General features: G+C 47.6%; 1 protein-coding gene across 1 annotated transcript in view; it reads right to left on the bottom strand.

Moving 5' to 3' along the window:
• NTN5 (netrin 5) overlaps positions 1 to 15,523 on the bottom strand; it is a 237,998-nt gene that overhangs the window by 64,786 nt on the left and 157,689 nt on the right. The window contains exon 2 of the mRNA XM_069200632.1: positions 5,414 to 6,447. Within this exon, the coding sequence (XP_069056733.1) occupies positions 5,414 to 6,416 (1,003 nt within the window). The 5' untranslated portion in view covers positions 6,417 to 6,447. The remainder of the gene's footprint in view (positions 1 to 5,413; positions 6,448 to 15,523) is intronic.

Below are 15,523 nucleotides of genomic sequence, written 5' to 3'. Positions count from 1 at the left end.
AGTTACTATTTTATTCATTTAAATAATTACAAATATTATAGTGTCTCCTGATTGATAGCTGAGAGTTTTAGAAGAATACACCATCAAACAAACAACATATCATTAGAAAACTTAAGTTCAGAGGTATCTCTAAATGCATAGGTCATTGTATCTTCAGAGCTGCAAAACATAGCCTCGCAGACTCTGTCATGCTGGTATTGGATGAGGAAGGTTCTCTAATCTTCTGATAGGCTTTATAACCCCTACCTAAAGAAGTCAAGTGCCCTGTTTTGAGCTAAGCAGACAATTGTTCAACGTTTGCACAGCCCAGCAGACACCGTTCTAGCACCCAGAGCCAAAGGACTGTTGTCTGGGCAACTTTTAAAAAGTTGGCATTTTTCTGCCTTAGCCATTTTGTGCATGTAGCCTGTCTCTAGTTGCACATGACTGGATATAGCTGACAGTTAGGCTTTGTGTAGTCCTCTTAGACAGTCACACACAATAGAGAGCTCAGGTGTGCCATCACTGGCAGGACAGGAGGGCAGAGCTGGACCCAGCCCTTCTTATACATGAATAGGTGTTGTCCTGCCTTCACACAAAGGGCTTTAGTTAGCATGGAATCATGGCAGAGAAAGCAGGGTGCCAGGGAACTTCAAAGGGAAACCTCTAAAATCTTCTCCCCCACTTTGAAGGCACAGCGGGGCATAAATACTGAACATCAGACGCCATCTATTCAGTACACTTCGGAAATTGTGGATACTCTGCCAGAAAGAAGGACTGCTGTACTGCTAAAGGACTGCCAATCTGCTGGGCTGCTGCCTTGCTGTGCTGGACTGTTGCCACCTTGCATGGGGGGAAAGGATTGGACCTGCATCTCTTGAACCCAGAAAGTCAGATTGAGTCCATGTGTTAAGTTGGCTGGCCTCCTGATCTGAAGCCTCAGGGACACAACCAGCATCCAACTGACGTGCTGCAGCACCTGGATTCTGCCATCTGTGAGTCTACACAGGTAAGCAGTACCAAATCAGTCCTAGACCCTAAGGTGTTCTGCCAGCCCATCTGTGGATCAAGCGGAATCAACACATCTCCTCTACTGCGCAGCACAACCTCAAGCAAAACAGAGACATCACTGATACTGTGTGGATCGGAACTACAGTAAAGACCTGCAGTGCATCTCAGACCATTGCTGTATCAGAACCATCCTCAGTGCAGGCTATTGTATCCCTTATAGACAGCTCAAAGACTATGCCAGACTAGGCATCAAAGCCGACGCATCCCTCTGACTGCACGATGCACCTTTGACCCCGGACTTTGCTTTGCAAGCTTTTGGTTTAAGGATCCATGACAATGTTGCAGGAGGTTGCACCTCAGCCTCACTGTATCTTGGATCCGATGCATCAATTCAGCTAGACGACACATCTTTGACGTAGATCTCCTCAAAGCTCCAAACCAGGATTTAAAGTACTTTTTTCAGGAGCCTAAATTGGTCCCCACAGCTGGCCCATGCTCCATCATGGTCTGCCTGATCTTGTGCCTTTGTCCAGGTTGGTGCAACCAGATATCAACAGTTGGAGCTAAATTCCTTTTGATGCTATGTTTACTAAAATCTTTCAAATTGATTATATCAATTTTTTCTCAATCTGTTGTGGGATCCTTTTGTGATGTGTTTTTACTGTGCTACTGCATTTAGTGTTGCACAAATATTTTACACATTGCCTCTGAGTTAAGCCTAACTGCAATATGCCAAGCTACCCGAGGGCTGAGCACAGGTTAATTTAGGGTTTTCTTATGACTTCACCCTGAGAAGAATTGTGGTTGCTGCTTGAGGAGAGTTTCACACTCCTCATCCTACAACCCAATTAATTACAATAGAGTGTCATAACATAACATAACATTTATCAAGAACTCCTCATAAGCAGTTGTGTCTACCGTGATGGTATCTACCTACTTTGGAGTGCGGAGCTCACCTATGATGAAGCATGCCACATTAAACTGTGGGTGAGGTGACCGCTCCAAATCTCTTAGGATACTTGCAGGGTTTCAGAGGGTGACACAGTGGTTTACCCTTCTTGCCAGATCGTAAAACTTGTGGTATTTGATAATTGCTCCTAGAGAGGATGTGAATGGGTCTTTTACCACTCTCCCATTGTGCACACATTCATTTTTTTTCCTGTCAGAAGACAGTTGTTCATGGCAGGTAAGGTCATATTCAGAGTCTTCTGTGGATACCTCGCCTTGGTCCTAGTCTTAAGGTGATAGTCTGCAGGTCCAGAATCTAGGAAGCATCGCAGGCCATGGAAGGGTTAGCAGTCTAGGTCTTCTCTTTCTTGTAATGTAATGTAAGGTGGATTTATGGAGCGCTGCTTGTCACCTGTGAGGGTATCCAGGCTCAAAGAGGACACAACATCTTTGCTTTTTAGGCAAGCGAGGCAAGAACAAGCTTCATTTAGAATCACAACAATATTCAAAGATTTAGGCACCATCTAGAAATGGGTGGTGGCAACAGAACAGAACACTCATACACCATCAGGCTTGCATTGTGTTTACCGCGATGAACTCATTAGGATGTATTTCAAAGGTGTATTGAGGCACTTTGGCTGCTACTGGCCCTTGTCTGACGATGCATTGAGGTCCAGCACTGGTACCCAACTGAGTATGAACTTTTTTGCCCCTCTCAGAGGAAGTAAATGCCACCGTGCTCAGTCAGAATCAGACCCTATTTCAGAAGGTGGCCATGGTCAGTGTTGTTCTACTAGGGAAACATTTTTTCAGAACTGACCTGTAGATCCCAGGACATTTGACATTTTCTAGTAAGCTTAATCCCAACAGGTAGAACAGTTCCAAGAAATTGGTCTTGCAAGCCTCCCTACTTCTCCAAATTTGAATGCAAGGATGCGGCACCACAGAAGGCCAGAAAAATGCATCACAATGTTAGTTAGGAAATATTAATTACTTTTGTTCAACCTTTAGACCAGTGACTAGACATTGACATATACTAATGAGTTGCAGTGAATCTAAAACCAGCACCTACACTACCTTTGCTGGCTACAAATTAAGGGCATGATTTAGATTTTTGCAGCCGGGTAACTCCATTACGATGGTGATGGATATCCGATCCGCCGAAATATAAATCCCATAGGAAACAATGGAATTCATATTTTGCCACACAGGATATCTGTCAACATTGTGTGGGAGTAACCTGTCCCCCGAAATCTAAACCAGACCCTAAGTCTCCTAGACCAGAGCTACCACAGAAGAGTTATGAAAATGAAGGTCCTCTTTACGAGTCTGGCGATCCTTGGACTGCCAGACTCGCGGTGGCGGTATTACCGCCGCCAGGCCAGGTGGTAAAGACTTCCATATTACAATCTTGGCAGTTTGGCCGAACCCAAACCGCCAAAACGCCGCCCGGTATTATGACTCAGTAGACTGCCAGCTTGTGTGTGGCGGTTGCACGGTTATGCACCCGGCAACATGAATCTCCATTCCTGTTGCTGAAAGACACACCCCTACACAACCTCACACCTACATTCAGGCACCCCCATTCATCCACGCATTCGCTTACATACACCCCACACAGTTGCACCCAAACATGCACTCAGATACACCCATTCACTCGCACACACGCACTCAGACACATACACTCGCACACACGCACACAGACACCCTCTTTCCTCCCTCCGTATTCAGACAAATATACAGGCACTTACACACACAACACCCCCCTCGCCCCTCAGCATACACGCACTCAAAAATGCACACACAGAGAGCCCCCCCAGCATTCATACACACATGCAGACAGCACACATATTCATACTAACACCCCCAATCGCTCTCACACTGACATACACACACCCCCACTCACACATAAACCCCCCACTGCATTCATGCACACCCCCACCCCCTCCACGCAAGCATTCATTCACACCCCCATTCGCACACTTCCATACAAACACCCTCCAGATGGACACTTCCATACAAACACCCCCACCCAACCGCACACCTACACACAAACACCCCCACTCACTCGCAGACTTGCACACATGCACCCCCACTCGCATGCATCCAAATGCATACATCTGCTCACTCTCACCCCAACACCCCCCTCTCCTCTGCTTTTGTTAAGACACACACACCCTGCACGCACACATACATACACACATGTACACACGCTTGCTCATAGCGCTACACATACACGCACACACCACACACATGCACGCAACATTCCCTTTGGATGGTCCACCTACTTGTCTCGGCAAGGTGGACGTCTGGGAGGGGATGGCTCCCGGCGTTCCCACCGCCAGCACCGCACCACCGCCCAGGAAACTGCAGCGCCGTATTACGTATCGTAATATGGCGGACGGTGTCCTGTTGGTTTGGCGGTGGAAACGCCTCTCTTCCGCCGTCGACCAGGCCGGCAGTGTCCTATTTCTACCCGTAAACAGGTGGAAATCCGACATAACTCATAATGTGGTGGTCTTCGGACCACCAACACTGTTGGTCTTCTGGCACCTGTGGCTTCGGCTGTCTTGTGAAAAGACCGAAGTCGTAATGAGGGCCTAAGTCTGCCTTGGGTAGCTGTTACAACAATCGTATTCAATACTCTGGGCAGGGAGGTAGAACACACTGTTCATTACTGATATGTCCCGGTGTTTCCTGTAAACCAAAGGGCCTGTAGTAAAAGCATGACATAGCACACCAGGGAAGCATGGCCTTCGTGGCTACCAACACATCAGATGGACAACTTCCATGGAAAAATCAGTTTAAGGGCCAGTGTGTACTTCTAAAAAGGCATCTCACAACTTATCAAATCTAGCAAATGCGTTGAACAAATTTCTACCTGATCAGCCATCAAATGGCAAGGTTTAGAATGTTGGATATGAACACTTTGCATCTAGTCAATTGATATTTTGTTTTCACAAAATACACTGCACATTATGCCCTCACTTTTGCTTACTAATCATTTTTCCTGATTTTTTTTCAAACTTTCTAAGTTATTTAATGACTTGTTTCAGGAGCATATGTTTTATTTTAAATCAGCTGTATCATTGTATATGGTATACACAAACACCGTCTGACATAAATATATGACCTAAATAAAGTTTTCAAAAATATCTTGGCATTGGGTGTACATTTGCTATTTGAACTCCAAGTGAGCGATATATTTTTAACGCCATTTAAATCTTAGGTTGTCAGGCTAATCAATCCTTCCAATACAAACAGAAGTAAAAGTATTTCTGTGTTAACTGTAGGAGCTGTTTGCATTATTGAGTATAAAGCTATGACTCATGCAGGGCTCCCAATGCAATGAAATCAACACACTAGCAAAAGAGATTTCATATTTTAAGATTAGGTGTAATCTGATTCTATAAAACAGGTTTACCTTACACCTCAGCAAATGCTTCCCCTTTCCCCAGCCCTGTAGCCTACTTACCTACACACTCGTGTGCATTGCTCGGTGTGGCTCTCTGCCAGGGACGGTCATAGTAGAATGGCTTGCAAGTGTCACACTCGGGCCCAGCTGTATGGTGTTGGCACTGGCATGTCAGCTCACCCTGGATGATGACACATCGCGATGTATGTCCATTGCACTTGCACCTTCCACCAACCTGGAGCTCGGACACACCATAGAAGGCTGTTTTCCTGCGGATACCCAACTTCTTGCCAGTGTGCATCCTGCTGAAGACCACCCGGATGTCTGTGGCAGTCACCCAGTCCTGGAGCACGGGGCTGTATTCAAACCGACGGGCAGATGGACGCCCATCCAATGGCATGAATGCCACTAAACCTCCAGTAAGTGGCTTCACCCCCGTTTGGTAGTCAGTGCAGGTTGCCTCATGTTGCATTGGCTTGGTGATGGCACTGACGGTGGCTTGGCCATAGACCCGCCGACAGTTTGTTGAATAGTACTGAAAAGGTACCCAGGTCTTGCCATTGTCCATAGACTTGTAGATGGCCATGGAATCCGGACGTGGGGAGCAGAAGCGGATACTGAGGTACACAAGCTCAAACCGGCGACCAAGTGGCAGTGTCAAGTTAATGCTCTGAGGATACTTAACCCCGCCTTCTGACCTCCAGCACGTCTTGGCATCAGGATCAGTGACGTAGGCTGCTGGGTATGAAGTCTCGAGGCTTGACTGATCACACAGCAGGCACCGCCGTGACGTCTGGTTGACAGGTTGCAAGAAATAACAGAGCTTCTGGGGCCACCGGCCACAGGTACTGGTGGCCGTCACCTCCCGCCCCTGGGCCACATTGATAAAATCGGGGATGCAGTACTTGGGGCGCTGCTTGGCATCGTAGCAGGCGTCCTCCAGTGTTTTAGGCTTGGGGGTAGCTCGGTTCGACTGCTGGTCCTGCTGCTGACTCCCCCCAGGCACCAGGCTCAGCAGGGATATATAAAAAGGGATAATCAGACCCCACAGCACTCGAGGCATGTCAGACTGGTCAGGATGTTGGGAACATCACCTAAGTGAAAGAAAGGAAGAAAGACGAAGACAATGACAATGTTTCAAAGTACTTTTGACATCCATAGGCCTATACACAGCATGAACATGTTCAGGGTACTTCTTAATGGGAGATGCGCCCCTTTCTCCCTCTCTTCCTGCATCCCTTGCCTTTTGTTTCTCTCGTCTGGCTTAAATCTTTCTCTTTTTCACTTTCCTCCCCAACTTATTTTTATTTATTTTTTCATCCTCTTCCTCACTTTGCTCCCTCTTCAAGGAGTTTGCGCTTCACTTTCTCTCTTCTTGTTATGAGTTTTTTTTCCCCTCCTCGTAGATAGGGTAAGAATATATGGTTTTATTTATTTAACTTTCAATTTCTCAAAGGTTGTATTGCCTAATGTTGTTTACAATGTGCAAACCACGTTTGCGATTTACTCATAAAATAGTTCTATACGAGAGCAGTACACGTTTTTGCAAATAACTACGTTTATGATATGCGAGGCTAAAAGCCACATGTGTTTGAATGATTATTATTAATGCTTTTACGTAGCAATGAATTGTGCTCATAACATGGGCAAATCAAATACTCTTTATTCGTTGCCACGTACGCATGTTTGCAGTGTTTTCTCTTGTTTGACATTGGCCTCGTTAATTCTCACGTTAAAAATTATCCGTCACAAACTTGTGAATATTAGATTGTCTGGTGATGCATTTCACACCTTCAAAATGTGGGAAATTTAGTCAAGTGCTTTTTATTTGCAATGACACGGAATAAAAACTCAGGTTTTTAGCAGATCTAGGTAGGGAAATCAGATGCTGAAGGGCACTGTGGTGGACTGGCAAACGCTCTACTCGTGAACTTTGAACATTGACAACGAGTAGGCTGCTCTCTCCATGGCTAGCCTGAGGAAATTGACAAGGGACTGGGACAGATTTCTAAATAATGCAGAGGAAAGGATGCAGGATCCTACTATCTCCTACTGAAAAAGTTCGGATATTTTTCTAATAATTCCCTGTGCTAATGCTTACTCATCGTTACTAAAATTATGTGTCCTTTTTCAAGTTCTAGGTTAGCTTGAGTAAAAGTTTCTAATTCTGCGGTTCTTGTGCTTTTCTACATTACAAAGGATGCAGATCAATCTGCAAGGGATTCTGAAAGACTGGAACATTCTCAGGACTCATGCAGCCCTCATGACCGTGCACTGAGGGCCAATGAGACTTGTTTTGCGTGTTCTGCGGGCTCACAGGCATTCTCGATTCAGAGCATCAACAAGTTATTGACTTGCAATGGTCACTCTTCCCTCTCATTCTCCCATTAGATCTTCTTCAATTTATTTTCACCTTTTTCCTTTTAAATATGCATACTTTCTCTGTTCTTAATTTCTCTTTCTGCACGCCTATCTTTTATCGTCTGTTCTTTGGCACCTGTTCCTAACCCCATTTTCACCATGGTTCATCCTCTTCTATCTGTTTTCTATTTTTTTCTTTCATCAGAACCGTTTGGCCACCATTTGGTCACTTTTCTTTAAGCAGACTTTATACAAAGTTCTCTATTTTCTGCTCATATTATAGTGAGATAAAAAGCCAAGCCTAGTGCCACTAAAATATGTTGGTTCTTCAAAGCAGCTTTACAAGGTTTGAAATGAACTGGAGAGATTAGGGATGGCTCCAAGGGTGGCATGGTTTGTTGCAATACAACAATCATTGGTTAGAAATGTCCAGAACAATAGAACATTGTTAAACGTATCTATATTTTGTTAGTAAAACAAACTATTGAGTAAGATAATCAAATACAGTGGAAGCTGAAAGAAAATCTCTTAACAAATGAATTAAATGGGATCCATTCCAACTGAGGACCCATAGAACATTGTGTTACATAAAGTATAAATGTAATTTAGGGCAGGCCCTTGGGGCGAGACTGCAACATGTAAGTCTTTGATGGAGCCTGTCCGGCAATGCTGGCAGGGACACTTACCTTCAGATTGCAAAAATCATGGAAAAGTTCCCTTTGAGTCTGGGCTTTTGGTAGAATAATTTATCAAAAATACAATAACTTCAATATGCCTCCGCTGCTACGCTACATTATAGTCCAGAGCTCAATTGACATAGGCTTATTTGGGCGTATAATTTTGCCAAGAGTGGGTAGAGAACTAATCTGGATGAAGTTTAACTCCTCCATTTGGTGCAGAGTCAAAACCAGATTAAGGGCCTCATTACGAGTATGGCAGTCATTGGACCGCGTACTCGCAGTAGCATCCAACCGCAGCAATCTTGGCATTCCGACCAGCAGATTATGATCTTGGTGGTCATACCGCCAGGAAAGGGCCACCACCATCACCAGGATCATGGACCCTGACGGGTTGGCGGTTGTGCAAGTTGTGGTCAAGCATGGTGGTGCAATGTCAGCACCACTGTGCTGATCACAACTTACCTTTCCGCCAGCCTGTTCATGACGGGGTCACTGCCGTGAAAAGGCTGGTGGAAAGGCAAGAACAGGGCCACAGGGGGTTCCCTGCAAAGCCCATGACCATGGCTTGGGCAGTACAGGGGCCCCTCTGTCAGCACACTCAGAATGTGCACTGTTTGCCATGGCAGATAGTGTGCATTCCTAGTGTGCTGCTTACATTGACAGTGCAGCGGCATTGGCCTCAGCTTTCCCTGAGAGCCAAAGTCAATACTCCCACACTGACAGTGCCAGTCGGCCCGCAGGAAACTCATGATACGGTAGTTGAACTCATAACACACAGGTCATAGTGGCGGTCCGATGGTCAGACTGCCACAGTCCTAATGAGGTCCTAAGTCTTCTTGATTCCTGTTGGACTTTTGCTTATGCAGGGTCATCCCCAGTCTTTTTCGCCTCCTGCCTCCTATTTTTTTCTGACATGTTGCTGTTGGCTTTTCAACTCTGAGCACTTTACCACTGCTAACCAGTGCTAAAGTGCATATGCTCTCCTGTTTAAATTGTATGTAAGTGGTTTATCCATGATTGGCATATTTGATTTACTAGTAAGTCCCTAGTAAGGTGCACTAGAGGTGCCAGGGCCTGTAAATCAAATGCTACTAGTGGGCCTGCAGCACTGGTTGTGCCACCCACATAAGTAGCTCTGTAATCATGTCTCAGACCTGCCACTGCAGTGTCTGTGTGTGTATTCTTACACTGTAAATTCGACTTGGCAAGTGTACCCACTTGCCAGGCCTAAACCTTCCCTTTTCTTACATGTAAGGCACCCCTAAGGTAGGCCCTAGGTAGCCCCAAGGGCAGGGTGCAGTGTATGGATAAGGTAGGACATATAGTAATGTGGTTTATATGTCCTGACAGTGAAATACTGCCAATTTCGTTTTCACTGTTGCAAGGTCTGTCTCTCTCTCATAGGATAAAATGGGGGCTACCTTTAAATATGATTAAAGTGTAGATTCCCCTAGAGAGTAGATGGACATGTGGAGTTTGGGATCCCTGAACTCACAATTTAAAAATACATCTTTTAGTAAAGTTGATTTTGAGATTGTGCGTTTGGAAATGCCACTTTTAGAAAGTGAGCATTTTCTTGCTTAAACCATTCTGTGACTCTGCCTTGTTTGTGGATTCCCTGTCTGGGTCAGTTTGACAGTTGGGTTGTTTTTCACCTCACACCAGACAGTGACACAAAGGGAGCTGGGGTGTGATCTGCATTTCCTGATTAGCCATCTCTGCTAGGAGGGAGGGGTGGAGTGGTCACTCTCATCTGAAAGGACTGTGCCTGCCTCTGACAATGCTGTCTCCAGCCCCCTGGTGTGTGTCTGAGGCCTTGCCTGGGCAAGGCAGGATTTCACAAGAAGGTGTGAGTCCCCTTTGAAGAAAGGTGACTTCAAAGACTAAAATGGGTATAAGAAGGGCACCCAAACTTACAAACTTTAGAAACACTTCTGGAACCAAGAGGAACCTCTGCCTGGAGAAGAGCTGATAGCTGAGGAACAAGTGCTGCCCTGCCTGTGACTGTGCTTTGTGGAGCTTTCCTGCAGTGCTGCTTCTGCCAGAGTAAGAGGGCAAAGACTGGACTTTGTGTGCCTTCCATCTTGAAGAAGAAATCTCCAAGGGCTTGATGTAGAGCTTGCCTCCTGTTGTTGAAGTCTCAGGGATAGCAAAGACTTCTTCCTGCCAGCACCTGGAGTCTCTGGAGAGACTCCTACTCTGCTCTGTGGTGCCCTTCCAGTTCCTGGGACCCTGAAAGGAGAGGCTGGCAGCCTAAGGACAAAAATACACGCACCGAGCACCGTGCGGAGAAAAGATCGACGCGAATCCGATCGCGGCTGAGAAAACGACGCGACGCCGGTTCCGCAGCTGAGAAACGACGCCGCAGGAAACGCGACCGAAAAACCGACGCCCGGAGCAGGAGAAACGACGCGCAGCATCGCTGACGGAGGCTGAGAGATCGCACCCTGCGCCGCGGGACTTTCGGATCGTCGTGTGGCTGGCTTTTTCAACACGCACCGCCGTTCCGAGTTGTTTTCGACGCACACAGCCGTGCAGGGTTACTTTCGACGCACACCGCCCGTGCGGGGTTATTTTTGACGCAAACCAGGTACATTTTCACGCTAGCAGCGCTAGTGTGGTGTTACAACTACCTAAAGACTCTTTTTATTTTAAACCTTTAAAAAATCATAACTTGACTTGTGTATGTTGGATTTTTGTCGTTTTGGTCTTGTTTTGTCTAGATAAATATTTCCTATTTTTCTAAACTGGTGTTGTGTCATTTTGTAGTGTTTTCATTAAGTTACTGTGTGTGTTGGTACAAATACTTTACACCTAGCACTCTGAGGTTAAGCCTACTGCTCTGCCAAGCTACCAAGGGGGTAAGCAGGGGTTAGCTGAGGGTGATTCTCTTTTATCCTAACTAGAGTGAGGGTCCTTGCTTGAACAGGGGGTAACCAGACTGTCAATCAAAGACCCCATTTCTAACATTGGTGACCAGCGGTCGGGATTGGACTTGTATTTGTACTTGACATACAGTAATTAAGTGTACACTACTGTTTTGATCTCAGACCACTACGTGACCACATACTACTTGTTTGGTGATCTTTTGATTTTTCTCTTAAGGACTCTTTTTATTCTACTTCCATGATTTTGCTGATCCCTTGACTGATTCTTTTTACTTCATTGGGAAATTATTTTTTTCTGCCTTTTGGAACTTTGCACTTGTGACCATCATGTCTCAATCTGGAGATGCAACAGCTGGAGCTGAGTTTGAAATGGAGAAACTGAAGGAGTACTCAGTTGCTCAATTGAAACAGTTCCTTAAAGATCTTGACTGTCCCACTGAGAGCTCCACCAGGGAGGGGGAGCTGCAACAGGCACAGAGGGCCTGGGTGACAATCAAGAAGGCTGGAAGGCACACAGAGGAGGAGAATATGGGGGAAGTGCAGAGGATACACAGTGGTGTAGTGGAGGAACCTGTTACGCCTGGGGGGAGGGTCCCCAGGAGGGGTGGCAGGGTGTCACCCAAGGGTCTGACTCCTGAAGAGTTACAGGACAGACAGGCAGAGAGGGAGTACCAATGGGAGATGAAAAAGCTCAATTGGGAGTTGGAAGAAAGGAGGAGGAACTTAGAGATTAAAAAAATGATTTATGCTTACGAGCTTAAATTGAAAGAGCTGGAAGTCATGAGGGCTGAGTCCAGCTGGAATGGTGGCAGCAACAATTGTATATCCAGTGACGCTGCAGAAGTGCACATGCCCAGAGAGGTGGTGCCCTACTTGAAGGAGGGAGTTAACACACGCCAGGAGGTTCAGGGGTATGAGGTAGCTCCAGTGATGCACAGGGTCCCTGAGGTGGATTGGGGAACTGGCATGGGGAGTCATATTCCTACTGGTGGGAGGGACACTCTACTGACTCTAGGTGAGAGTGACAGGGAGAGGGGTTCCCCCCAGGTAGAAGTCCTGGTTATGGAGTGTGAAAACATCCCAGAAGAGTGTGGGTTGAGTGTCAGGGACAGTCAGGTACTGTCTCACCAGTCTCAGGAGGGTGATGTGGGGTGCTTTTTCAAGGCAGAGTCACTGGATGGTTGGGTGAAGGGTACTTTGGTTAATTCATGTGAGGGGCTGAGTGATGTAATTGCTGGAGAGCATATGTCTAGTCCTTATTTTCCAGAGCTATGCCAACACCAGGTGGAGTGTGAGTTCTCTGACCCCAGGGAGCTTACAATGGAGGCAGACTTCTGGGTGAGTACCAGAGAGTCTGAAGAGGCATTTGGGGGTGCTCCTGAGAGGAGTGGTCTAGGTAGTTCCCAACCAGGTGAGGTAGGGAAGGATTGTAGTGTCCCAGGTAGGTCCCAGTGTAGTGGGATGGGTGAGGGACCCCATGTCCAGTCTCAGAGGAGAGGGAATGGGGATGGGTTGAGGCCCAAGGTGCCCGAGATCCGGTCCCAGGTCCTGGAGGGTTCCCTGCGGGAACACCAGGAGGGGAGCCTAGCCTGTACCATAGGGCCATCTGTTGAGGGAGACCCCACAGTGTCAGGAGAACTTGGGGGGGCGGCTGTAGCCAGCGTCCCACCAGTTCTGGTGTCTGGCAGTACCACTCCTAGGGAGGGGGTGCAGAAGTCCAGACAGAGGGTTGAGAGGGGGTTGCGGACCCCAGTGGAGAACCTGGAGGGTCAGGGGTCAGCTCTGAGAGCAGAGCCCCCCATGAATGACCTTGGTGAGACCATTTCTGGGTTGGGGGGAATCCAGACTCTGTCAGATGGGCAGAGGTCAGGAGACCTGCGCCAGCCAGACTCTTGTGTGTCCCTTCGGGACAGTGTGTCCCTTGAGGGGGGTAAGTGTGCCCCCCAGGAAGTCCTGGTGTGCCAGGCAATGGTTCAACCGCAGGGTGGTGACTCTGGGTTGAATGATCAGGTTCAGGGGGTAAACTCTGACCTGATGGGGGGTAAATGTGCTCCCAAGGAAGTCCTGGTGTGCCAGGCAGTGGTTCAACCGCAGGGTGGTGACCCTGGGTTGGATGACCAGGTTCAGAGGGTAAACTCTGACCTGGTAGGGGGTAGGTATGCCCCCCAGGAAGTCCTGGTTTGCCAGGCAGTGATCCAGTCTGTGGGTACAGACCCTGGATTGGGAGGCCAGGTTAAGGGTGTCCCCCCTGACCTGGAGGAAGGGGCTACTGCTAACAGTGCCCCTACCATGCTGTCTTCTGGGGGGGCCACTCCTAGTTGGGTGGTTCAGGACCCCAGAGGAGAGGGCAGGGGGAGGGAAGCCTCACCCCTGGCCCTGGTCCAACCTGAAGGTACAGACCCCAGGTTGGAGGATCAGTTGCAGGTTAACATCCCTGCACTGGTGGAAGAATAGTGCAGGACTGCTTCTACAAGCACCCTGACAGTTTTTGACTCTGGGGGTGCCGCTTCTGCAGGGAGGTTACAGAGCCCCAGAGGGGAGGACCAGGGTCAGGTTGTCATCCCTGACCTGGTCGAAGAGAGAGTGGTCAAAGGGTGCCAGGCACCTGGGGCTACCACCCCCCACTCTCCACAGTCACAGTGGTTAGAGAGGCCTGAGGTCGGGCTCTCATCCCTGACAGTTGTCTGGGGCCACTGTGGCTTGCTGTCCTGGTGGACAGAGTTGCCCCTGGGGGGGGGAGGACGAGAGTCACACCCCGGGGGTGGAGTGGGCAACACCACTGTGTTGGCCCTGGTGGTACTATCTGCCCATTGCAATACATCTGTGAGCAAAGTAAAGTTAGGTGTTGCACAGATGGTGTCTGTAGATGTGGAGAAGGGTTCCCCATGGGTTAGCTTAGTGGGCCCTGAGAGTATGGACAGAGGGATCCAACTGGAGTCAGGAAGGCGTAGAACTGGAACATGCCCCTGCTGTTGTGGGCCTGGGTCCCTGTTCTATCGCCCCAATCAGGGAAGTACATCAAGGTATTGATTGTTCTCCCCTGGCTTTAGGCTGGTAGGGGGTCATGTTGGACTTTTGCTTATGCAGGGTCATCCCCAGTCTTTTTCGCCTCCTGCCTCCTATTTTTTTCTGACATGTTGCTGTTGGCTTTTCAACTCTGAGCACTTTACCACTGCTAACCAGTGCTAAAGTGCATATGCTCTCGTGTTTAAATTGTATGTAAGTGGTTTATCCATGATTGGCATATTTGATTTACTAGTAAGTCCCTAGTAAGGTGCACTAGAGGTGCCAGGGCCTGTAAATCAAATGCTACTAGTGGGCCTGCAGCACTGGTTGTGCCACCCACATAAGTAGCTCTGTAATCATGTCTCAGACCTGCCACTGCAGTGTCTGTGTGTGTATTCTTACACTGTAAATTCGACTTGGCAAGTGTACCCACTTGCCAGGCCTAAACCTTCCCTTTTCTTACATGTAAGGCACCCCTAACGTAGGCCCTAGGTAGCCCCAAGGGCAGGGTGCAGTGTATGGATAAGGTAGGACATATAGTAATGTGGTTTATATGTCCTGACAGTGAAATACTGCCAATTTCGTTTTCACTGTTGCAAGGTCTGTCTCTCTCTCATGGATAAAATGGGGGCTACCTTTAAATATGATTAAAGTGTAGATTCCCCTAGAGAGTAGATGGACATGTGGAGTTTGGGATCCCTGAACTCACAATTTAAAAATACATCTTTTAGTAAAGTTGATTTTGAGATTGTGCGTTTGGAAATGCCACTTTTAGAAAGTGAGCATTTTCTTGCTTAAACCATTCTGTGACTCTGCCTTGTTTGTGGATTCCCTGTCTGGGTCAGTTTGACAGTTGGGTTGTTTTTCACCTCACACCAGACAGTGACACAAAGGGAGCTGGGGTGTGATCTGCATTTCCTGATTAGCCATCTCTGCTAGGAGGGAGGGGTGGAGTGGTCACTCTCATCTGAAAGGACTGTGCCTGCCTCTGACAATGCTGTCTCCAGCCCCCTGGTGTGTGTCTGAGGCCTTGCCTGGGCAAGGCAGGATTTCACAAGAAGGTGTGAGTCCCCTTTGAAGAAAGGTGACTTCAAAGACTAAAATGGGTATAAGAAGGGCACCCAAACTTACAAACTTTAGAAACACTTCTGGAACCAAGAGGAACCTCTGCCTGGAGAAGAGCTGATAGCTGAGGAACAAGTGCTGCCCTGCCTGTGACTGTGCTTTGTGGAGCT

Source organism: Pleurodeles waltl, chromosome 7 (assembly GCF_031143425.1).
Source record: "Pleurodeles waltl isolate 20211129_DDA chromosome 7, aPleWal1.hap1.20221129, whole genome shotgun sequence".
Classification (NCBI taxonomy): Eukaryota; Metazoa; Chordata; class Amphibia; order Caudata; family Salamandridae; genus Pleurodeles; species Pleurodeles waltl.
The sequence above is the reverse complement of the archived record's forward strand: the minus strand, read 5'-3'. Positions and strand labels throughout refer to the sequence as shown.